Below are 25,277 nucleotides of genomic sequence, written 5' to 3'. Positions count from 1 at the left end.
ATTGCCTGTGATTCTAGAATGTCCTAGAGATTATTAGCATTTGGTTTGGAGGGAGTAGAAAGTGATATTTAAGTTATACTGAGATTTTTTTCAACATAGGTAAAATAAAAGATAAAAATATTTTTGGACTCACTATGAAGTCTTTTTACAACAGTTCTTTTGTTTATATGTCTTCAAACAAGTACTGTCAGTTGATAGAGATATAAATTCTAACCTTTTTATATTCTTTGTATTACCCAGTTAAATAACTTTAAAATTAGGTTTTTTGAAAGTTATCTTTGTACTAATTTGTATAAGTTATATTCGTGTTAGTGGAAAGGAATATATACCATCTTGTCTGTTTTCCTTTAGGGTAATTCCTTTCCTGCAGTTACTTTTGGATGGGAGTATGCTCTTTTCCCAATAGAAGATGGTAATCTCAGAGAATGACCATGGAGAAGGGAACGAGTTCTGGAGAAGGGCTGCCTTCCAGATCATCTCAGGTTTCGACTGTTAAAATTACAGCCAAAGAATTGGAAACAAATCATAAAGAGAAGCGCGGGGGCTTTGTGTTGGTGCATGCAGGTGAGCTCTGAGTGAGTGAGTCAGAAGATGACAATGATGTTGATTTTTCTTTTTCTTGCCTTGAAGTACACTGAGAATTGAACTTCACCTCTGGAGGAGACGAACTGCTGGAGAGGAGTTGGAACCAAAGAGATTGACTTTGACATAGTGAGGGTCTTCCCTGATTTCCTACTTGGAAGATCTTATAAATGACAGTCCTTCCTATGTCTTCTTTACTCCACTACCCTATTACTGACTTTTATCCTAAATAGGTATATTTAGGTCGTGTTAAAACCAGACAAAGTAATTTTTTAAACTCTGGTTTGTAGTTTTAAAAATAATGCCACCAAAATATTTTATTGCCTCTTTTTGACAATGACCATTTCAGAGTGTAATTACACAGTCCTTGAACAAGTTTGGCTTCTTAATTTTATAAATGAGGGACCTTAATACCAGAGAGACTGAGTGGCTTCAGCCATATAGCTAGTTTGTGCTAGAACCAGGTGGAGAAACCTTTAAACGAGCCCTTTAGTCCCTGTCTAGTGCTCTTGGCAGTACATCAGCTTGTAATTTCTTCTTCAGAAGACCTCAAAGACAGATAGATGTTCCCTTGGGTCCCCCATCATTGAAGGGTCTTGGGTTTCAGAGCAGTGCACCTCTGCCCATATCTGCTCAGCAGGCCTTTTTTTTTTTTTCCTTTAGTCATTTTTATTTGCCTGCATTCAGATTCTAAAGTTCATGACCTCCACGAAGGAAGAGGAATGGTTGGGTCTCCTTTGAACTTTCCTCAGCCTGTCAGATAGGATGGGAGCAAAGTAGAATGGGAGCAAGGTTAGTTTTGGTATGGGGTAAGGAGTGGAATTGTTTCTTCTTGTCAAACTGGTATTCTGCTTGGTCATTAATCTTTGGCTATATTTGGACTGGACAACTTGGGAAGTCTTATGGAATCTAATCCAGAAGAATCTAAAAACAAAACAAAACAAAAGAAAACCCAAAACAAAACATGTTTCATTTCCTTGCCTTCCAAATAATTGTACTAAGAAACGAGGTAAATTTCTAGAAATAACCCTGGTTCTAGAACTCCTGCTTTCAGACTCATAGGCCAGTGTTCCTTCTAGTACACCATGTTGAAGGTACATCTTTCATAGTTCCCAGTGAGTTATTTTATTCAGAATGAGTATTTGAAAATTGTACAAGAAAAGGCTGACATTTATAACAAGCAACAACATAGAGCTTCTGATTAGTTGGCAAGTGTTGCTTTCTATGACTGTCATGGTGGTGCCTATCCTTTCTCAGACACACTTGATGTTAATCGCTCCTAGGGAAGGTTGGTGCTGGGGCCAGCAGTAATTGAAGGAAATCAGGGTTATGGCAGGATTGTGTGGATGAAGGGTGATCACTCCTCCTTCCTAATTTATTAGAAGATCAGATTGATCATGCAGAAGTATGTATCTTGCACAATTAAAGGATGAAATTTCAGTTCTTATCTAGTATAGAGATTTTATTGCCTTTTTTTTTTTAATACTAGAGGAGACTTATCCAAATTTTAGACATTCGAGTAGTATATTCTTGATTTTTCCCAGCTCTGTATACTACTTATACTGTTTATCCAATGTTAAAAATCTAAACACTTTTTTTTACTTAAAAATTTTAAAGAGAAAACTCTACCAAAATGGAATTTCCATTATCACGTGCATGAAGAGAAAATAAACTAATGCAAACAAAATGGGTGTAATTAAATTTTAGCTAGATCCTGTTTCATGTCAGTGACTGAGATCCTAAGCCTACCTTTCCTTTGTTAAATAGAGGAATTAGCAAGTGTTAAGCAGATATTAGATATACTGGAGCCATGTTGAGACTGTTTCCCTATTTTGAGCAGGAGTATTTATATGTTAATGCTATTAATGCTGCCATCCATACACTACAAGTTATCTGTTTGGCAATAGTGTCCCATGCTTTGGGAAACACTGCTGAAAAAAGACAACAGACCCGAGGTCATCTATTAGAGAACCATGAAGAGAGGCCTATAAAATATTGGCACATGTTCTATAAAGCATTCCTGAGAAACAGAATTAGAATTTGGGAGTATTATGGATTCCTGTTGCTTGGGTACCTTTTCTGCTCTCTTGGGTCCCTTAACCATGGCCAGTTCTTTCTGTGCCTTGAGAAAAGTTGGGTTAAGTTTGTGTCAGTCTTGGCCTTGTGTTAGAGTAGCCATTAGGCATAGAGATATAGTTCTTAACCTTCCTTATGTTGTAGCCCTATGGGGCCTTGTGAGCAAGGGTAGGAGAGGGGGGAAAATGGGAGAAGGTTTTAGAACTTTGATTAGAGTCTGATTATTATAGTAGGTTAAGGATTCTTGGTTTCTTTCTTATTTAAATTATTCTCAAATCCTTAACTAAGCAACTATTAGGGAAACAAATTTCAGAGCCCTTCTCTTGAGGAAGTTGCTGGGTGTTTGATTAAGAGACAGGGATTAACAGAATTTCTAATAGGAAGTCATGACTATACCGGCACTGAGGTTTCAGAGACATTCTGAACTTAACGTTTCAGGAGGTAAGAGGATTTAAAAGTTGGGTAGGAATGGCGATATTGGGGAGGTTGTGGACAGGTGGGATGTCCATACCCCTCAACTTCAAATGTTATTTAGAAACTACTTAGTTTTCTGAAGTTCCTTTTAAAAATTCTGGATTCCCAAATGGCAGATGCTTGCTAGAGGTCAACAGAGAGGAGCTTGAAGGGACTCTTTCCCTGGCACTGCCTGGATTATCAACTCCAGACCAAAAAACTCCTGGCTTTGGAGAGAAGTTTTTCAATGGGAAGGGAGTTGACCTTGACGAAACTTCTTTGGGGACATCAGCTATTTCTAGTGCTTCTCCCAGGAAAATAGCGTTTGAAAAAGGAGATAAGGCATGGTATTAAAAAGGTTGATGGTAGAGAAAGAAATCTATTAGATTTTTAAAACTCCCTGCAGTTAGGATAGCAGTTTTATTGTCACTAGGAGAACTATCAGTCTGTATGAACTATTTATATAGTATAAGCCAGATCTCTGATATTTTAGTGAATACTAATAATTGGTTGGTTTGTTCCACTACAGGTGCTGGTTATCATTCTGAATCCAAAGCCAAGGAATATAAACATGTATGCAAACGAGCCTGTCAGAAGGTATGAAAGAGATGTGCATGATAGAAATATTTCTGTTTTGACCATAAAGGAGCTTTACTTTGAAATTAAAAAACTTACGATTTGACTTATAAGGTAATCTTTGGTTTGGAACATAAAATATTTTTGCTCATATTTGTGAGGTTTATTTGTTTGTTTTGTGTTTTCTTTCTTTTCTTTCCTTTTCTTTCCTTTCCTTTCCTTTCCTTTCTTTCCTTTTCTTTTCTTTTCTTTCCTTTTCTTTTCTTTTCTTTTCTTTTCTTTCTTTTCTTTCTTTTCTTTCTTTCCTTTCTTTCCTTTCTTTCCTTTCTTTCCTTTTTTAATTCTCCAGATCATGCTTAGACTGTTCCCTTTCTCTCCCAGATTAAAGTCTGTATTTTTGGAATTATGGGCACATGGTGATATATCTTTTAATTTTTGCAAAGGCATTGAGCTCTGTAGAAGGAGTAGGGAAAACAGCTTAAAGACAACCAATGTGTCTTTCTGTAAAGGGGAGAAACAAAAATACTAACAAATGAAAATGAGTGCTTTTACTAGGGAGCTTATCCTGTATAATTTCTTTCAGTTTTTCATCATGCAAAGACTGTATCATAGAAATTCATTGTCATTCCTGAGTTAGCTTCGCCCTTGTGCTTTTTTCCTCTTTGGTTTTTGAGATTTTGCTAAATTATTGAATAGTTAATGTGGAGTCAGGGATAGACTCAGAAGAAATTTGTTTTTATTTTGATCCTGACTATTTACTTTTGTAGGCAAACCATCCATTACTTTTTATGCAAATAGAATGTGAATTGGATATTGTATATCAAGTAAATGTGATTCAGCTCTTTTGATTCATATTTATATACCATTTAAAAGAAATATTATACTTTATTAATGAGCCAAGCTTTTTCTTATGAATTAAATCTCATAAATAAATATGAGATTTATTTGTTATAGGGCTTTTACAAAAATTATAATAGAGCTAAAAGTTCTCTAAGCTTTGATAATTTTTACCTTATTTTTCAAAGTGTGAAATCTTCATTATCTTAAAGGAAATAAGTTTTACTCTATAAAACTACTATAGTCCTAGAAACCTAATACATTTGGAGTATATATTCAGCTTCCTCAATTTATACAATGAATGAACTTCTTAAAAATTTTGTATTTTGTGTTTTTGTTTGGCTTTCTTTTTATTGACTAAATTGGAGCTTTAAAGTTCATTTAGAAAGCAGTCTTCCTTCTTTTTCTTTCCTGTCTTAATTTATACCCAAGAAGCAAGCTGATTTTATGCACTTTTACTCTCTGTTGTTTATAGTACAGAAGAATGTTATTTGTTTATCTCATAAAATACATTATAGTGTCAAAAATGATTTTGTTAAATGTATATTTCCACCTAAGGATTCTGAAATGCCTCTGTGATTGGGAGTCACTGTTTTTTATAGTTAGGTGTGGGAGAGTAGTAAGAATGGGAGAAGAAGTTATTGGCTTAGTCTGAGATTCAATTATCTATATAAAATATGAATTGTCAGGATATTTAAACCAAGCTGAATTCATATAATTTCTATAACTGTCTGAGTTGCCCTGTGATGAATGAAGCCTTTTCCCTTTCGAAATTCCTTGCACTTTGCATTTAGGGGCTAGATTTTTTCATTGTCTTAATTTCAATAATATTAACTGAGCTATATCATAAACTATCCCAAATATAAACACTTGCTTTTTTAAAATATAAGTTGTTTGTATTTCAAAGTATGAAACAGAACTAGAATTCAATTTTTATTAACTCTTAATTTTTTTTTATACTTCTTTAAGCCTTTGGAAAATTTCTGGGTTGTTCGAGAAGCTGTGATTTTACAATGAATAATCTCTCCCCTTGTTTTCATAGGCAATTGAAAAGCTACAGGCTGGTGCTCTTGCCACAGATGCAGTGACTGCAGCTCTGGTGGAACTTGAGGTATTTTTTCTATTTATGTTTTATTTAAAATATTTGTGAGCTTACATTTATTCTTAAATGTTGTGAAACTGTTAGTCAATCAATTATATGACCAGTGTTTCCCAACAAAGTTATGAAGAAACTGTGATATTGTTAGGTGGTTTTCATTGGAGTCTTCTCTGAGTACTATAAAAAAATTGGTAAAATTTCCCTTTCTCCTGTTCTATGAAATACATGAATATAAAAGTTACTTTTGATTGGATCTGTATATTTCTTCCATATTTTCGGTACCATAATTCTTGAAGTTAACTTCCTCCAAAAGCAATGTATGTTAGAAAACAAACAGTTCCAACTGTTCAGAAGTGTCTAATGTGAAAGGGAGAGTTTCCTCACTGACCTAACAGTTCAGTGTATGTCCTGAAGCTGTGTTCTGTGAAGTATGTCTTGTACAATGTGATTCTTCGGTTGGTCTCCAGTTAACTGCAGACATTGAGGAATTTAGTGGGGAGGTGATCAAGTTTGCTGTAATCTTTTGTATTCAAGAGCGAGGGTCTCTAACTGCTCTTAATATGGAACCTTGAAGATGAGTTTGTCCAGGGGATATTGAGGACTTCAGAAGACTGACTTCTGCTGCTTAAACTTAGAGAAGATAGATTTGTATAAGTCAGTGTAGATAGAGTATTATAGTGAATGGTTTTTTGATTGAGAAGACAACTTGGGGAATCAAATAAGATAGAAAGGTAAAACAGATGAGTTTGAAGGAGGAGGCAATAGAGTAAATCTAACCAAGTTGACAGGATTGTGGCCCTCGTGTTTAAGCTCTCATATTAGGATACCTACCCTTATCATTGCCAGGCCTTGCTCTTCCCTGTGAAAATTGCCCAGGAGTTTACCAAAAGTCCTAGCTATGTTTCCTGTATATTTCCTTAATTAATTGTGGAGTTGCACTTTTGATCATTCTTTGTAGATTTTAATCTCTCCTGTTAACACTTTCAGCTTGGTTCTAGTGTAGTAAAGGAAGGTGAACATATATGGTGAGTTTCAGTTCTATCGTAGTTTGGTCTTGGTCCCAGAGGCATCTGACTTAGGGATATGTGGTCCCCTCCTATTGTGACTGGTACATCTTATACCAGCTCTACCAGTCATTAGCCATGTGTCTTGGGGCACCTCATAGCCTCTGTTTGACTCAGTTTCCCCATTTATAATATGGAATAATAATTTCTACTTTATAGAGTTGTGAAGAAAACTGAGTTAACATGGCAATCACTTAGAACAGTGTGAGGCACCTAGTAAACACCCCATAACTGTTAGCAATTATTACTATTATGAGGTGCTTTGGAAATGATATATATAAAGTGAAAATTTATGGTAACTATTAATGGTAAACTTTATAATGTCAAAGAAAGGTTAATTATATGTTGTGGATAAAAGGAGAAGAGTGATGTAAGGAAGAAGATTGATGTATGCTTACCACCAAATCTTACCTTTACTCAAAACACACACTGGGAAAGTTTTATCTAACTTAATTCAGTTGTTAATTGCAAATTACTCTCCTTTGTGCATGCAGAAGATGATGTCCTGAGATTACCAGTGCATGGAGTCAGTGTGGGTCTGGGGAAGGTTAATGCATAGCTGGGGGATATTCTGTAATGGCAACAATTAATACAAAATTGGGTGAAGTTAAGATTTCCTTAAAGTTATTCTTTTAGAATAACTTTAATTTTCTTAAGTAAAACTAATATAATGTTGAATATTTCATATTTTTCATCAGAGATGTATCAATCCTACTTTTAAAAAGTTTACTTATTTATACTTTAACAATGATTTAAAATATATTTTGGAATAATGCATTTCACATGACTAAGTGAACTTTATAATTTTGAATGATGACCTGTATTTTTTTAAGAGTGTGGATATGAAGGTTTTTCTTTTAAACAAATGTGTTCTATTATTTTTGATTATTATGTGGATAAATGGTAGCATAGAATACTGGCCTGAATGAGTTTAGTGTACCTTGCCCCCTTTAATTATTAAATTTAGGGAAGGATTTCCATGAATTATCTTTAAAAATTTATTTTTGTGTGGAATCTTTGAAATATATGTTAGTAGTTTAAAGGCTAAGGCTACACAAACTGGAAGAAGTTTCCTGAATCTTAAGAATTATGTTGGCAGGCATGCTAATACTGCCCTCTGCAGTTTCAGTCACCTTGCATAATTGTGATTTGTCACCTTTAAATAGGGTGAGGTTTTCAAATAAAGAATTCAGTTGAAGTATTGTAATAGTTTGGGTCAATCAAAAGATATCTGGAAATCAGATTCTAATATTTTTTGTACTTTGAGATATATAAGCAAATAACGGATCATTTTAGTCTACTAGAAAGCCCCAGAGAGTGTGATTTATACTGTTATGTTTAATTTGAGAGCAAATACTTGTCTTTAGTTTTGTTTGATCTATTCAGTAGGGTCCTAGTTCGATCTATGCAGTCTTGTCCTAATATTGACTACATATAGATAATCACTATACTTTAACTTTGGAATATACTTTTTGACTAAAACAAAACTGTACTTTTAAAACTTGCCTGTTACATTATTACTTAGGTAGATAGTGAAAATCAGTTTGAATCCTTGAACACTTTACTAACTGTGCATTTAAATGACTGAAATGGTTTAATAGTCCTTATTGGCTATAAGGGGTATCTGGCCTTGTATTTTGAAAAATATGAAAATTTTCAGTTATCCAAAAAATGGAAAGTACATTGATCTCAACTCAATGCCATAAAGGAGGAAGAGACAAAGTGAAAGAAAAGAAAGTTTTTTTGTATGTGACATGTAATAAAAAATGATGTGTGTAGGTGGCCTATATACTTATTTAGTACTCCCGGGCACATCGTTGTTGACCTTTTTTTAGAAACCGATTAACTGTATCTGGTTTCATTTATCTCGTCTACCAGTACAAATGAGTTGTATTTTCCTCAGACTACCACTTCTGGACACCAGAATGGTATTTCCTTTGTTGAAATAAGGGAGATGGGGCCAAGTGCATAAGTTCCTGTCTATTAAATTGACTAGCTTCTCTATTTAGGGTTTTGGGAGGCAAGGTGGCCATCCCAATAGGAGAGGTGTTTTGCAGTGTGGAAATGAAGATGATATGACACAAAAGTGCATTTTGTTTATCTATAAAATATGGGGAAGGAAATGGAAAGGTCAGTTTATAGATCATGTTTTAATTTATTATTAAGTCAATTCAATCCCATTCTTTCATTTAGCTATATATAGCTTTTTTGAGATTACCCTTATAACTATTGGGAAAGTGACTTCTATCCATTAGATAGTACAATTCTGATTTCACTCATAGTACAGAAGATAAATATTGTGAAACAATTTGATCTTTATATCTAGGTATATGCATTTGGAAGACAGTTGCTTTCATGGCTGCTTTTGAAATAGATTTTGGTTCAGGTAGTGAAAGTGAAATTCCAGACCATAATTTTGCACATTTCACGTGATATAGCTTCTGATATGAAGTTCTTCTTTGATGAAATTGGATATAGCTCAGGGTGGGTCTTGAAGCCACTGCTAAAGTAGAAAGTGTTTCATAGATTCTGATAGAAAATGTACTGGTACTCATAAAATACTGAAGCTCCCTTTGCATATAAATTTTTTTTTTTAAAAAAACACTAAGGCCTGGTTAAAAAGTTCTAATAAGCAATAAAGATTAAATATAAATGACAAACTTTTGAGAGGTTATATTCTTTTGTGAGAAAACTGATGAATCTGAGATTTTGAAGATCTTGATGTAGCCTTCGAGATATTTTGGTTAATTCATTTTGAAAATGGGTTATTTTGGTAGGTAGAATACTGTGAATTAAAAACGGTGATAGATATAGCTTTTACATTTCATATAGTGAAAGGCAAATTGCATGGTCCCATTCGTTAAGAATGTTTTGTTGGATTAATATTTTGTTATTCAAAGTGGATCCTGCTGTTCTTCTGTTGACTTTGATTTATCCTTTAAGGCTCCCTATGGTCAAGGAGTGATAAGTCAAGGTTGAAACTAGTTTATTGTCCAGATACTTTAGCATTTAAAAAACAGATTCTATTGGGCATGTTTTTTTATATCTGTCTGCTCAAAAGTCTTTGGATCTCTGTGTAATCCAATATAATGCTTGTTTATAAACTCTAGGAACCTTCTTTAAGAAGTAACTTCTTATCCAAATGGATGATAGTTTGGGGTATGATAGAAAAAAATAGATATTTGCATTATTTTATATTTATATTATTACATATAATATTATTACACATTTATCTGTATCTCTGCATCCTCTTATACCAGAGCCAATTCTGTATGCATGTCTATAACGCAGGAATCTCCAGACTGTTATCACTGTTGAGTTTCAGGTGTTGGTGGACCACCCACAGCCCAGGCCTCTGTGCAGCTAAGGGGTTAAGCCACACCCCTTCCCTTGGCTATATACTTTTGGCTGGAATTGTTTGTATGCCTTAGCAGGGAGAGAACTCCTAAGTCCTGCTAGTCCTTAAAATGCTTAGTGGTCATGGAGATTATGTGGCTCACTGCTGGCATATGGGCCTATCTAGGTTGGAAGGGAATGTTGAGAAGGACTGATAATAAACCCCTTTCTCTCAGCAAGCCTGTAGCAAGTTCATTTGTGGGGCTACTTTGTGAGTAGATGCTTAACCACACCCTACTCTGTACTCCACTCAAGTGTTTGGTTTTTAATTGCAAAAAAGTAGGAGCATCTGTTTTACAGCCATTTCTCTTTATTTGGGAGGTTAAGAAATGACTTAAATAAATGATCATCTCCATTCACCTGCATTTTTTCTTTTTCTAAGTAGAGGATAGCTGGTTAAACTTTCAGTGATTCCTTTTTTCCTCCCCTAATGCTTCCCCATAAGGCAGAACACATTGGAAAGACAGCTTGATGCATTTAACTCACATATACACAATTATGCATTTAACCATAATGTGACTGATGAGTCTAATTTTAGATCTGCTACCTTTGAAAAATCTTTTTTTTTTTTTTTTTTTTACCATCGATAATATCTTTTATTCTCTATACTGGGGGGCGTGGTGGGGAAGTTTTGTTTTTATATGTGTGAAGCAAGGCATTTTACCTTTTTTCCTTTGTAGTACTTCAAATATTTTCGTTGCATGAAGTTTGAGATGTGACTTTAGATACTCTTTTTACTTTTGTTTTCAGCTTGTATCATTGATTATTTTAGTCAATGACCCTATTTTGCCTGTCTGTTTAGCAGTGTTTCCAGTGGTGCTTCAGTATTTCTGTGTAATCTAGCTGTTTTATAGAGTCTTTATGTTTCTCTGCATTTTTTTTGTTTGTTTTATTTTTTGAGGTGTATACACACAGTTACACTTCATGGAGTTGCATCCAGCCAAGTATCCATGTTCTTCTTGTGAAGAGGCAGAGAAAATCACCTCTCCCAAGAATTTCCACCTTCTGACCAAGGGAAATGTGTCCTGAAGAGCTGTACGCAGACGGGAGGCAACTTGTTTGCTTGTTCTGCTGCTAGAGCATTGATTTAATTAGAAGACAGGCTGTGGGTGGCCATGTGCAGACAAAGAAGCACCAGACAGAGCCCAGTTAGCCTGGGACAGTAAAAGTAAGTTACATTCTTTTTAAAACACTTTTTTGAGTACCGATGCTGATTCTTGCCTTTAGTACTAAGGGGCAACTTGTAACTTACTGATTGTGTTTACACATTAGGTACATCTGTTCTTTTTCTGAGACTCTAGAAATTAAACATGTTCTCAGTACCTCCTTAGTGAAAAAGCAGTGATTTTTTTCCTTTCAATTTTTTAGGCTAAAACTGAATTATTATATTCTAGGTTAATTTTACACTGCATCAAAACTGTGTGTAGTTTTTGAACAGGTCAAAACACTTAAGTATAGAGCATGTTATGTTTTACCTTGTGCTGATGAGAACATGAAAAAATTTTTCACTCTTTTCTAGCCATTTATTGAGCTGTGTGGACCTTATCAGATGTATTCATTTTGGCTGAATCTGTTAGAAGATTTGGTCTAAGATCAGACTTAGCAGTTCCTGACGAGCATGTAGCTTTATATATGAGCCCTTATTTTGCTCTGGGAGTTGTTATTCTCCGAGAATATATTACATTTTGGAATTCAGTTTTAGTCAACTTAAGCTACATTTGGTAGTGTGGTGGAGTTGGTGGTAATTCTGTGTTTTAGCTATGTGGAAGCAATTTAGATTGAGTATAATTTTGAATTGAGTGTAAAATGTCTTCTTGTCCTATCTTAATAAAGATAATAGATTCATTGGCTCTTAGATTTATAGTGTGACTATTGAATCCTGTGTGTGTGTGTGTTTGAATCTATATCATTGGAGCATCAATTTTATAATCCAATACCTGTTTTTTGATTTTGTTTTTTGATATTTTATTTTATTTATTTTTTGCTTTTGGTAATGAAGGAACTAGGCGAAGAAGACTTTTCTGTGTTCAGCAAACTTATAGGCTGATACCATGAAGGTCAATCTGAAACACTCTTTTCGATTTTTAAGTTTTTGCCCATCTCTCAAACCCAGACCTCTATTCTGAATTGAGAAAGGAGTGAAGAAGAAACTTAAGTTACATAATTTTTAGGACTCCCATCAAGGTCATGTCCTAAATCCTGCTCCAAAGCAGAACAAAACAGGGTTTAATTTTTTTCATTCACTCTGTATCATCTTATTTTTATGTGGGTAGCAGGCTTTACCTAAGTGTTAGACTAATGAAGAATTGCATCTCACTATAGCAGAGCAAACAGCTTAAAACTGAATCCTAGGCATCCCAGTTGACAAAAGGTCTTTGGCCATTCCCACTGCCAAGGAGTTTTCACTGGCAGTCAGTTTCACTAAGGGTCCAGCCTCCTGCATGGTATACCTGTTTACTGACAATTCATGACAAGTGTATACTGTAGTACAGGGTGTCAACACCATCACACCTAGTAGGCTTCTCAGAATATCTAGAGTAAAGAACTTATGTTTTCCTCTTTCAGAGTATGTGCAGATGTTAACATTTTCTAGTGGGTTGGAAGTCTTTTTAATAATAATAATAATAAAACATAGGAGTTACTACTTATAAGTTAGTAATACCTCTCTCTCCCCATCCAATTCTAACCATGTCCTTACCTCACATTTAATAGAAGAATGGTTTTAGTTATTATAATTCCCTGGTCTGTTAGGATTTTTTTTTTTTGAGTGATATTTTCATATTATTGTCAACATGGTTAAATGATATAATTATTTAGGTTGAAGGGAAGTATAAATTGGTGCCAAACATGGCTTTGCTAGAGAAACAGCTACATTTGTCTTTTCTATTGTAGCTCATGTGGAAAGGACAATTTCAGGTACTGTGTATGTGTATGCTAACCTCTTCCTGGACATTGTAAAGAATCCAACTAAAATAAAATTTAAAACTATTTCAGATGTGCAGGTCTATTGAAGCCAATATTTTATTTTAGAGATTTGTGTTGCATTTGACAAGTAACTCTTTGTACTACAATTCTGTGGCTTTCAATTAAAAAAACCATGAAAATAAACTGCTGTGATGTCATTTTTCTGCTTAATTATATGTTTATTTGCAAATTAGTCAGGTTAATAATAGAAAGGAGTTCAGGACAGATGTGCAGTGTTTTTTCAGTAAAGTGTTTTAAATATTATAAATTTGAGAAAAATATGGTTCCAGATTATTATATGTCAGATCAACAAATGCTCTAATGAACAAATATCAACATTTATTGCATTTATTCTGACATTTCCAGAAGAGTTTGGATGCTTCAAGAAGATCATAAAAAGTCTTAGTTCCTAATACATATGCTGTTGTGTGTGAGGTTTTTTTTAAACATAAAGTATGTTTTCATTTGTGTAATTGAACAATTAAAAAATAAACTGTCACAGATACTAAAACTAGGTATTCAGTATACTGTATTTGACTCAAGTGTTCACAAAGTGTGATGCTGTGATACAAACAAATGTTCTCTCAACTTACTTCCATGATAGCTAAACTATTACTTTAACACATGTTTAAAGTAGAGCACTGTAACGATTTGGCTACATGTAATTCTGGACTGTCTAAGTTGAGTAATTTCCTCAGGCATTCCAACTTTGATCAACCACAGCAAGAACTTTTAGCATGTCTGTAAAGCAGCCAGTGCATCTGTAAATATGTCCTGAGGTAGAGAGAAAAGAGGGAATGCCAAAAAAGAAAGAAAACTTTCTATCATTAAGAAGCAATTACAGATGAAAATGGAAAGTTTTTTGCTTCTCTAGAACTCTTTTTAGATGATTGAGCCTCTGATGTCTAAGTATGCCCTGTGGTTCTGTATTAATGAATGAAAGATACTTCATTTGGGCCTAATAAAAATGTTTTCCAGCAAATTCTGCTGAAACTTATTGGTTAATGTTCATTAATTCTTTAACTTTTCATTCTTTATTAATATTAATTGGCTAAAAACACATAAACAATAGTATGTATCTGAGTAAAGCACATTGTTTATAATTGTTTATAATTGGCTAGTATTTGGTTGGAGATATTCTTACATGACCATGTTTTTAGAGAATACTAAGAATAGGCAGCATCACTACAGAAATAATCTCATATACCTTTTGTTTTTGATACATAGATGAAAAAGTTTTCTGGTTTTTAAGTTACTTGAAAATGAGTTTGCAGATGTCTACTGGTTTTTGTATACAGCATTAACTAAGAATGTTTATAATGCTAAATGGCTCTCTGCTATGTGGGAGCTGCATGTTTCTTGTATTTTTGGATATGACATGCTCATTTCACATGAATATAACTTTCCCTGGAGATCTTGTAAGGTGTAGTTAACAACTGCTTATAAATTGGATATTAAAATTGGATGATCTCTCTAGCTTCTTTCTGACATTGTTTTCTGTAGTCCCATGACAACAGATACCATGCCCTTCAGTTAGCTCCAGTTGTGAAAATTCTGCTTTTTAAGTCAACATTGTATCAAACATTAGGAGAGATTGTGATGTTCATGTTGCAGATCTCTATTTTTGTTCATATTCTCCAGTTAGTCATTAGAACAAGGTTAACATAGTCAAATAAAATTTATTAATGGTAAAAAAAAGTTTTACAGCAGTTTTACTTTCTTTTTTATTGAGAATTTTTTCAGAACCAGACAAAGGGCAGTACGATCGGTAAATTTAAACTCTTTAAGCTCATCTCCTGTATCATGAGAGGTGCAGAGAAATGGCTAATGGGCAAGTTAGGGGTTGGGGAAGATGGAAGGGCAAGGCCTGGATAAGCTAATTGTGATGTTCATAGGCAGAGTACTTGCGTGGATTTCTGAGTTGGTTACTTTGTTATTGTTTCTTTGTGTACCCCAGAGTTTTTCTTCCTGTAAATATTGTCCCTATGAATGCCATAATTTCTTCAAAATTTAATACTTGTTTAATTTCATGTGCCTATTGCCTTGATCTTGAAATTACTAAAGTTCACCTTGAGAACATAAGAGCCAATGTTTATAAAAGCTTTTTGAATTCTGTTATCTACTTTATATAGATTTTCATTATCTTTAAATCATTTTACCTGATTATCTCTTTGCCATTTTTTCCATGTTACTTGAACATTTATATTCCCTCTCCCATCTAACTGTGTAAGTTTTGTATGTGGGACATTTTAAATTTATTTTTTATATATTTTATTTTATTTTACTCCAAACCACTAGCTTCAAAGAGAATACCATGCTTTCTCTTAACATCTTGATTTTTGGCAATTCACCATTGCGTAAAGTTGTAGGTGAAGTTTTCTATACGAATGGTGATCAAGATATTTCTTGAGAAAATATCATGATATTTCATCATTCTTCTTGTATATTCTGGGTAAAAAGCTCTTCTGACTTATTTTGAAGAAGCAAAAAGGTATTATAAATTCTAATTGTCCTAATCAGAAGGTAATATGGCATTTCCGATCACTAGCCTGGCTCTTAGTAAAGATGTATCAACATATAGTAGTTAGATTGTAGCACAAGTTAAATGACTTACTTCTATATTTATCATCATGTTTTTTCTTTAAGTAGCAAGAGGTAAGAACATTCAATATTTTAAATATTCAGCTAAGCATGAGAATAAAATCACAATTTGTTGTCAGGACTGGCATTTATGACAAATGAAATCTGTATTGCGTGGAAAACTGAAGGCATGCCAAAGCTTAGATTTTGCATCTGGAGAAGTTTGAGACCTTATTAACCCTTGCAAAGTGATGTAGGCCAGAGGTTGCAGAAGAGACTGTTCATAGATGTGTGCTGAATCACCCATAGACAAATTCTTAAAATTCGGAATTTGTTGCCAATATTTCAAAATCGGGAGACTTATAAAAATCTGAACTTCTAACTTCTTTGGAAGAAAAAATGAGATCTGTCCACCTGGAGCGTACATTCTTTTAGGGCAGCGGTCTGCCAGGGCTGAGTGATAGCTGTTCCTTAAGTATAAGAGGCTATGTAACTAAGACTCTATTTCGGTTCAAGGTACAGCTGAAAATAAGGCTTGGGCAGAGATGCCACTTTTGTCTTGTTGGAAGGGCTGAGCAAATGAATCAACAGTTTACTTGTCGTTAATGCTCTAGAGGTTGCAAATTATGGCAACAGAGATTTCTACCAAAAGTAAGAGTAAAACTGGAATGGGTTTGATTTAATTTTTTAAAATTGGAATTGGACTTAAGTATTAACTAATTATCATAAAAATGCACTTCAAATCAAACTAAAGGCTTTTCAGAAAACTTCCCATTGAAGTAGTTTGAACCAGAACCAAAGAGTATCGCTCCAAAGAGTTTTACCTGGAGCTAATGCAGTCTTAGTCAACTAAGACTAAACCAAATTGTTCCTTTGTTTACTTCTAGTCCCAGGAGTAGAATATTGTTTTCAGTATTTGTGACAAAGAATGTACCAGAGATGACCATATTGTACTGATTTCCAACATTGTCTTGCTAATCTCCTAAAATATATTTAGCTTCTAACATCATTTATCTTGATTCCATTCCACTACTTCTTAATGGAAAGTTATTGATTTGCATGTAATATTTGTGGCTGCATCTTTGATGATTACCTGGAAGCTTCGTATGGCCTTTGCCCAGTGATTCTCTCACATTTTATTAATGTTTTTTTAGTTCATCCAGTTTTTCTCTAATAGCAATTGAATCCTGGCTCATGAGCGTGGTTAACATTTGTACCCTCTCACGGCTTATTTGTACTTTCTTACTCTCCACCTCCTCTGTGCTGTTGCTGATAAGTGCCTTTACAAGACTCCTCAAGAATAGGGTCTGTCGACAAAGTGAAGTTAAACAGCTTATAGAGTTTATTTAGGTCGGAGTTTCTCAAGGTGAGCTATATCATCCATCTGGATCAGAATCACTTGCAGTAGCTTGTTTAAAAAAAAAAAAAATGAAGATTCCTTATCTTCCCCTCACATGCTCTAACTCATAATTTTTGGAGATGGGAATCTAGAAATTTTTATTTCTGATTTTTAAAAAAAACTTTATATAATTGTAGATTCACATGCAGTCATAAGAAATAATATGGAGAGATCCCTTGGATCTTTTACCCTATTGTGGTAACAGTTTTTTTTTTTTTTAAAATTACAGTTAATTTTTTATTTTCAAAATTTTACATTATAGAGTCAAAACTTTTTAAATGTAGTATACATATGGAAAAGTATTTACGTTTATTGTTTTTTGGTAAAGGGACAGCTTTTTGAATTTTTCAGAGTGAACATAGCTGTGTGCAACCAGCACCCTGTTCAGGTAACAGAACATTTACAGCCCTCTAGAACAGGGGTCCCTAACCCCCAGGTTGTAGACTGGTACCGGTCCCTGGCCTGTTTAGAAAATGGGCTGCACAGCAGGAAGTGAGCAAAGCAAACTATCTGTGTTTGCAGCTTCTCCCCAACATTAGTGTAATTGTCTCAGCTCCACCTCATATCATTGGGCATTAAGTTCTCATAGGAGCACCCGTCCCTCATGTCAAAAAGATTGGGGACCTGTGCCCTAGAAGATCCCTCATGCCTCCTTCCAGTCGCATTAGAGTAAAGCCTCTTTGAAATGGAGTCAGGCGGCATGTAATTGTTTGTGTCTGCCTTTTTTAATTTATTGATTAGGGTGAAGTTCATAGAACACAACATAACTCATTTCAAAGTAAGTAATTCAGTTGTATTTAAACAATGCTTTACTATCACTACTTCTGTCTTGTTCCTAAACATTTTTATCTCTCCAAAGGGAACTCATACCCATTAAGCAGTTGCTCTCCATTCTCTCCTGCCACCCCTGGGGACCACCAATCTGCTTTGTCTCTATGAATTTACCTGGAGATTTCATGTAAATGAAATCATACAAATGTGCCCTTTTGTGTCGGGCATCTTTCAGTTAACATGATGTTTTCAAGGTTCATTCACATTGTAGCATGAATCAGTACTTATTCCTTTTTGTGGAATATTATTCAACATTATTCATGTATGAACCACATTTGTTTATCCATCCATTGATGGACATTTGAGTTTTCACTTTTTTTGCTATTGAGAATAGTGTTGCTGTGAACATTCCTGTTCAAGTATTTGAGTATAAATTCTGGGTCATATAATTATTCTGCATTTAACTTTTGTGAAACAACTAAACTTTTCATAGCAGCTGAAACATTTTATGTTACCACAGTTTGCAGGGGGTACAATTTCTCCATATTCTTGTCAGTACTTGTTATTTTTTGTTTTTGTGATTATAGCCATCCTCATAGGTGTAAATGGTATCTCATTGTGGTTGAGATTTTCATTGTAATGATGTTGAACATCTCTTCATATGTTTGTTGACCACTTGTATATCTTTTATAGAGAAATGTCTATTGAAGTCTATTCAAGCCCTTCATCCATTTTTTTTAAAAAATTGGGTTGTTTTTTGATAATGAAAGTTGTAGGAGTTCTTCATACATTCTAGATACCATATTACTCTTGTATTTTTCTTTATTTCTGAAATTATGTCAAAATAAACACTTAAAAGGAAAAATAAATTGTAACTACCCTTGTGATCTTCTTGTTATCCCTCTTATGGTCCTTTGAGCATTCCCAATACTTGTTCCTGTTTCCTGTACTGTTTCATTTTTCTCTAGCACATTTACTGCTATCTAATATGCTATCAGATTTATTTAATTTCTTATTGTCTGTCTCCCTTAGCTAGAATTGAGACTCCATGTGGGCAAGGTTATTTTCTGTTTGTATGTTTGTTTGTTTGTTTGTTTGTTTGTTTGTTTTTACGGCTCTATCCCCATAGTTTAGCTCAAGGATTAATAAACTATGGTTTACAAGCCAAATCTGAACTGCTGTTTGTTTTCGAATGGGCTGCAAACTAAGAATGATTTTTGCTTTTTTAAATGGTTGAAAAAGTCAAGAGAAGAATAACATTTTATGCCCCCAGAAAATTATATGAAACTCAGATTTCAGTGTTTATAAATGAAGTTTTATTGGAACATAGCCATGATCATTCATTTGTGTATTTTCTCTGGCTGCTTTCACACTAGAAAGGTAGAATTGAGTAGCTGTAGAATTTTCTGTGTGGCCTGCAAAGCCTGAACTGTAAAATATATTTGGCTCTTTACAGAAAAGACTTGCCTGGCACATAAGCATCCAATAAATATTTTGAATTAATGAATCTTAACCTATAACACCAGAGAGGAATCTAAATTGGATATCTTTCAACAGTCCAGTTCTTAAAAATTTGAGCTTAGTTTGCTACTAAACAACAAAATCCCTAAATGATTTTTTGGTAATGCATTTTCATTGGTCTTCATTCATCCTGTAAATAATGAGAATTGATGATGAAATACCAAATAATTTGTAGTTTCAAGGATAGTATCAGGTAAGATAGGTATGTTGCATAAATTTTACCAGCGTTAGTTTGAAAAAGACTAACAAGAATGGAGTATACATCCTGTTTTTATTCTCTATTTTAAAAAAACTTCAACTATTTTGAAACAAGCTATTTGAAATAGTTTGTTTCAAAAGTTGTTTGTTTTTTTTTCTTTACATTAATAAAGAAATGTAAGCTTTACATTAATAAAGCTACCTGCTTATTAATGAAGGCAGTAATTTCATTTTGATGTTTTAGCCTATTTAATTTTGAATAAGAAAGTATTATCACAAAGTTTTATTTTATATTTCATTCATCTAATGATGTGTTTGTTGAATTTGCACTTGAATAACAGTATGAATACTAACATGTTAGTAATTTCCTGTGTATGTCTAACTTCTTAAAGGAAGATTGGAAATTGGACAAATATAAATCATTTTACATAAAAATGATTTAATGTGCCAGTATAGTTTTTGTACATTTGAAAACTAAATTGTTTGCATCTATAAGAGCTGTTAATAGAGGTCTTATAATAAGATCTATACCCCAGCCGCAGAGGTACATTGTACCCCATAGCTTTGCAAACAGTTCTTATTTTATTTTATACTTTCAGCAAAAGACATTAAATGGGTAATACAGATTGTGTGGTTTATAGTGAAGGAGTAATGCTTTGAAGATCTTTGCCTTGGCTTGATGTTTCCAAATTTCATTAATAGGAAAAGGTTTCTGTGTCATGTTGGGGTTGTTTCCCTCTTGGCCTTCTTGCCCTCTGTTGGGTTAAGTAGTCAAAGCAATCTTATTTTTTTAAAAAGCTTTGTTTACTCTAAGAGGTATGAATAAGCTTAAAAAACATTTTGCCTTTAAAATTTCATCTTTTAGAAACTGAAAATACTATTGCCTGAATTTATTTCATTTCTCTTGTTTTAATTGTGAAAAGATTGGATTATTAACACTCTACTATATTTTCCCTGGCATTTCTTATAACAGTAACCTGCAAGAATCTATAATCAGTATCAGTTTCCTTAAGGGATTCTTGTTCACAATGATCAGTTATTCTAGTTATATCTGTTTTTAATTAATTACCATTCATTGTGCAAATATTTATTGGGTATCTACTATGTGCTAAGCACCTAAACTTGTAAGGTTTACATCAGACAAAATTATATACAATGTTACGTGGTAAAAAGTGCCATAAATAAATAAAATAGAGAAAACAATATGGTTGGGGAAATGCTAAGGGAAGAGAACTTCGAAAAGATGTCATTGAAGCAGAGACATCAATGAAATGGGGGAGAAAGCTATAGAGAGATGTCCGGGAAGGGAGTATTTGATTAGAGGGAAAAGTACCTCATTGTCCCTTTTTATCCCACTTCATTCTTCTTTGTAATACTTATCCACATGAGACAGCGGTTGTTTATATATACATGTACATGTATGTTTCTATACACAAAACAGTCTGTATTTATTAACTCTCCTACTAGAATCATTTACCACACTCAGCATTTCAAAGGAGCGAATGAACAAAAATAAAAGTCCTGAGGTGGGCGTGTTCTTGGTGTGTTCAGGGAATTAATTACAAAGAAGTCAGTGTAGCCAGTGCATAGTGAAGGACAGGGAAAGTGGAGGAAATAAGTTGGGAGTGGGAGGGAGGGGTCAGATCATGTAGGGCCTTTTAAACCTTGGAAATAGCACTTTGGATTTTATTCTGACTGTGATGGGAAGCAATTTTAGGTTTATGACAAGGGAGTAGCAGTCTGACAGATTTTTAAAGGACTGCTGGTTACTGATTGGACATAATGATTACTAGCTATATAAAATGATTCAGGTCAGAAAAATCAGTAACAAATGAGCATTTGAAAAGCTTATGATGTATATTATTTATAAGAGTAAAGTTAATATATAGGGTAATCAGTTTATATCAAGTGATAGGTATACTTTTTTGTTAGCTTTATTGAAGTTTTATGTACAACAAAACATCAATTTTAAGTGTACAGTTTGATAAGCTTTGACAAATGTATACAATCATGTAACCGCCAATATAATCACAAAATTTATGACATTCCCATCACCCCCATAATTCCCTCCTGTGCCTATCTGTAGTTGATTTCTTCCTCTCAGTGGTCCTTGGCAACCACTCTGCTTTCTATCATAATTTGGGCTTTTCTAGAATTTGGTATATATAGAATCATACAGTATGTGGTCTTTTGTGCCTGGCTTCTTTCACGTAGCATAATCATTTTGAGATTGATCCACATTGTTGGGTATATTAGGAATTTGTTCCCCTTATTGCCAAGTAGTATCTCATTGTATTGATATATCACAATTTGTTTATCCATTTACCAGTTAATGGAAATTTGAATTTTTTCCAACTTTTGGCTGTTCTGATTAAAGCTGATACGAACATTTGAATACAAGTCTTTTTGTTGATATATGCTTTTTTTTTTTTTTGATAAATACTTCAGAGTAAAATTGTTAGACTTATGATTAAGTGTATGCTTAACTTTAAAGAAAACTGCCAAACTATTTGCCATTTTCATTCTCACTAGCAATGTATGAGGGTTGCAGTTTCTCCACACTCTTGCGAGTACTGTGTCTTTTTAAATTTTAGCAGTTATAGTGGTTATGTGGTGGTATCTTGTGGTTTTAATTTACATTTCCCTAATGACTAATGATATTATGCATCTTTTCATGTGTTACTTGCAATATGTACATAAAATTGCTTATTAAAAACTGGATTGTTTATCTCATAGGATTGTATCGATTTTTAAAATATATTCTAGTTACAAGCCCTTTACCTTTATATTTTGTAAAATTTTTCTCCCAGGCTGTGACTTAATTTTTTTAAATAAACTTTTTATTTTAGAACAGTTTTAGATTTACAGAAAAATTAAGAAGATAGTATAGAGTAGTCACATTTACCCAACACCTGATTTCCCCTATTATTGGCATCTTATGTTAGTATGGTGCATTTTTCACAATTATTAAACCTATATTGACATTATTATTAGAGTCTATACTTCATTCAGAATTCCTTTGTTTTTACCTAATGGAAAAATCTTTTTTTTGTTGTTCCAAAGTTTTTCATCTTAAAATTGTTACATTTTTCATCTCTAGAAGTTCAGTTTATTTTTTTATAGCTTCTTTTTCTTTCCTTCTGATCCTCATGTTCTTTTATACTTACTTGAATATGTAGAGTATGTTTATGAAAGCAAGTTTAACATTGTTAGCTAATGTTAGAATTGTTTACTAAATCTATCTGTGTTGTTTCTGGGTTAATTTTTATTGTTTAATCATTTCGTGTGGTTATGGGCCATATTTTACTGCGTATTTGCATGTCTGGTCATCTTTGGTTTTAAACTAAATGTGAATCTTACATTTTTGGAGTTGGATATTGTAGCATTTCTTCAAATATTGTAGGACTTTGTCCTGGGACACTGTTAGTTTAAACCAGTGTGATCCTTTTGAAGTTTATTTTAAAACCTATTAGTGCAGGTCTAAAGTAGCCTTCTTTCTAGGGCTAATTTGACCCAACTCTTTAGGCTCTACCTCCTAAGATTTTCCTGACATCGTCACTATGGCTGATGGGAACATGGCCTATTCTTACCTCTGTGAGTTCCAGAAATTGTTCAGCTTACCAAAGTTTTCCAGCGGGTCTTATTTGGCCTTCATACTTTCCTTACAAGTAAGTATAATTCTTATTTAAAGACTAAGGGTCCCTTTGGGTCTCTGGAGCTTTCTCTGTGTAACTGTCTTCTTTGGGCTCTATACTGCATATTCAGGCCTTTCTGGCGTCCTTGAACTCATAACTTTGTTTCCTCAACTCTGGAGGAACTTTGGCTCTTTTTTGGGTTCCTCTTCCCTGTTCTATGACCCTCTTCCCTGTGCTATGGCCTGGAAAGTAGCTCTAGGAATTAAGTTGAGGCACCTGATTTGTGTCTCTTAGGATCAGAGTTCTGAGCCGGCTGCTGAATGAAGTCTGTCTGTTTCATATATTTTGTTTGATTTTCTAGTTAGGATTTTGACTTCATAGATAGAAACATAAGTTCAGTAGACATACTTATATAAATATATTTTGAAGTAGGAGAAACATTTTTGAAAAAAATTACTTCTAAGATATCTTTTAATTTTCTTATATACATTTTCCCTATGTATTTTTAAAATGTGAAATTTAAACCATCAGGCAGGAGTCATTTTCAGAATAACTTTGTTCAGTTTGTGATTTCTAATTGGATATTATGTTGAATTAATTTTGTAGACCTGACTAGCTGTTATATCTGATTCCAGAGGTTGTTGAGAGAATGTATACAGTTTCATTACATATGTGTATTTTGGGAATTACTAAATGTGGATGCTTTGCATTTTTTTCACATTTCAATTCCATTTTCACATACTTTGAAGATATACATGATTAGGCAAGGGAGGTTATATAGAGTTAAAAAACATTTGTAATATAGAAGTAATTGACTTTGCTTATAATCTCTTTGTTCCATGCTACAGAGACTTCTGATCTGAATTTTCATACTTTTCAAAATATGAAATAATCCAGGGCAAGAATTCAGTCTTCATCTGTTTTAAACCATGATCTTTCTTTAATTGTAATCTCTTTCTCAAGATTTAGTTGTAAACCGATTTAGCTAGAAGTATTCACTTGGAAGATCTTATTGATATTATTATGCCTAATTTTGCATACTCTTTCCTCCAACTCATAAAATGCCTTTTCTTATTGACGGTTTTATTTGTCTCTGAAGTTTGAAAGTTCTGATTCTTTCCCGTCTCTTTCTTCCTCTTTTAAATTCTTACTGCTATCATTCCATGCCAGGTGGTTAATATTTCAAGCCTACACTGAAAAACATTTAGTTTGATCGCTCTGATTTATTTCTTCCCTATTCATAGAATATGTGAATATGTCTGTTTATATTTCCTTGACCAAAATGCTCATCTTTAATTTCGCTTAACTGGCTTCTCACTGTTTTCCCAGTCAAGTCCAGATTTTGATGAGTGGTATAGGGCAATCTCCATATTTGGCTCCAGCCAACCCTTTTTGATAAATGTATCTTCTGTGGCTCTGACACTTTCCCATTGCCTACGTTTGGCTCACGTAATTTCCACCAACTGGTATTCTGCCTTCTGGCTAGAATGGAATGAAAGGGTATTGGATTTGTCAAATTCTTTTTCTGTGTCTGTTGACATGATTGTGGTTTTTGGGGGTTTTTTTTGGTCTTTTATTAACAATGTGAATTACATTGAGTTTCAGATATTAAATCAGACTCACTTTCCTGGGGTCCCTCTTATTCATGGTATATAATCCTTTTATGTTTTGCTAGTATTTCCTTGAGGATTTTTGTGTCAATATTCATAAGGTATATTGGTCTATAATTTTCTTTCCTCATGATGTCTTTGGTTTGTTTTGGAATCACAATAGTACTGGTATCATACAATGAGTTGGGAAGTGTTCTTTCCCTTTCTAGTTTATAGAACAGTTTATGAAGAATTGACATTAAATCTTTTTAAAGACTAATGGTATGTTAATTTTTGTGTTTATCTTTTAGGATTCTCCTTTTACAAATGCAGGAATGGGGTCTAATCTAAATCTCTTGGGTGAAATTGAATGTGATGCCAGTATAATGGATGGAAAATCCTTAAATTTTGGAGCTGTTGGAGCACTGAGTGGTATGTGTACATTATAACACACTACTTTTATTCTTAAAAAAACTGTAACTATTACCATTACATGCTGCCTAAAGACCTAGTCCAGTCTTTTCCATCATTCTTGCT

The 25,277-nt window shown here is 33.8% G+C and overlaps 1 protein-coding gene across 6 annotated transcripts in view; it reads left to right on the top strand.

Moving 5' to 3' along the window:
• The window catches only part of TASP1 (taspase 1), a 221,796-nt gene that overhangs the window by 8,460 nt on the left and 188,059 nt on the right, over positions 1 to 25,277 (top strand). For 3 of the 6 annotated variants that reach the window (XR_004953653.1, XM_036229670.1, XM_036229672.1), the window contains exons 2-5: positions 352 to 564; positions 3,641 to 3,708; positions 5,567 to 5,635; positions 25,052 to 25,172. Coding sequence is in view for 5 of the 6 variants with exons in the window: in XM_036229670.1 (XP_036085563.1) it covers positions 426 to 564; positions 3,641 to 3,708; positions 5,567 to 5,635; positions 25,052 to 25,172 (397 nt within the window). In the remaining variant the exon portion in view is untranslated. Of the gene's footprint in view, positions 1 to 351; positions 565 to 1,248; positions 1,375 to 3,640; positions 3,709 to 5,566; positions 5,636 to 10,984; positions 11,252 to 23,041; positions 23,185 to 25,051; positions 25,173 to 25,277 lie in introns of those variants that run through there. The other 3 variants (XM_036229674.1, XM_036229673.1, XM_036229675.1) reach the window with 3 other exon arrangements.

This window comes from Rousettus aegyptiacus, unplaced genomic scaffold (genome assembly GCF_014176215.1).
Source record: "Rousettus aegyptiacus isolate mRouAeg1 unplaced genomic scaffold, mRouAeg1.p scaffold_m13_p_12, whole genome shotgun sequence".
NCBI classification, from domain to species: Eukaryota; Metazoa; Chordata; class Mammalia; order Chiroptera; family Pteropodidae; genus Rousettus; species Rousettus aegyptiacus.
This window is presented reverse-complemented; position numbering and strand designations above follow the sequence as displayed.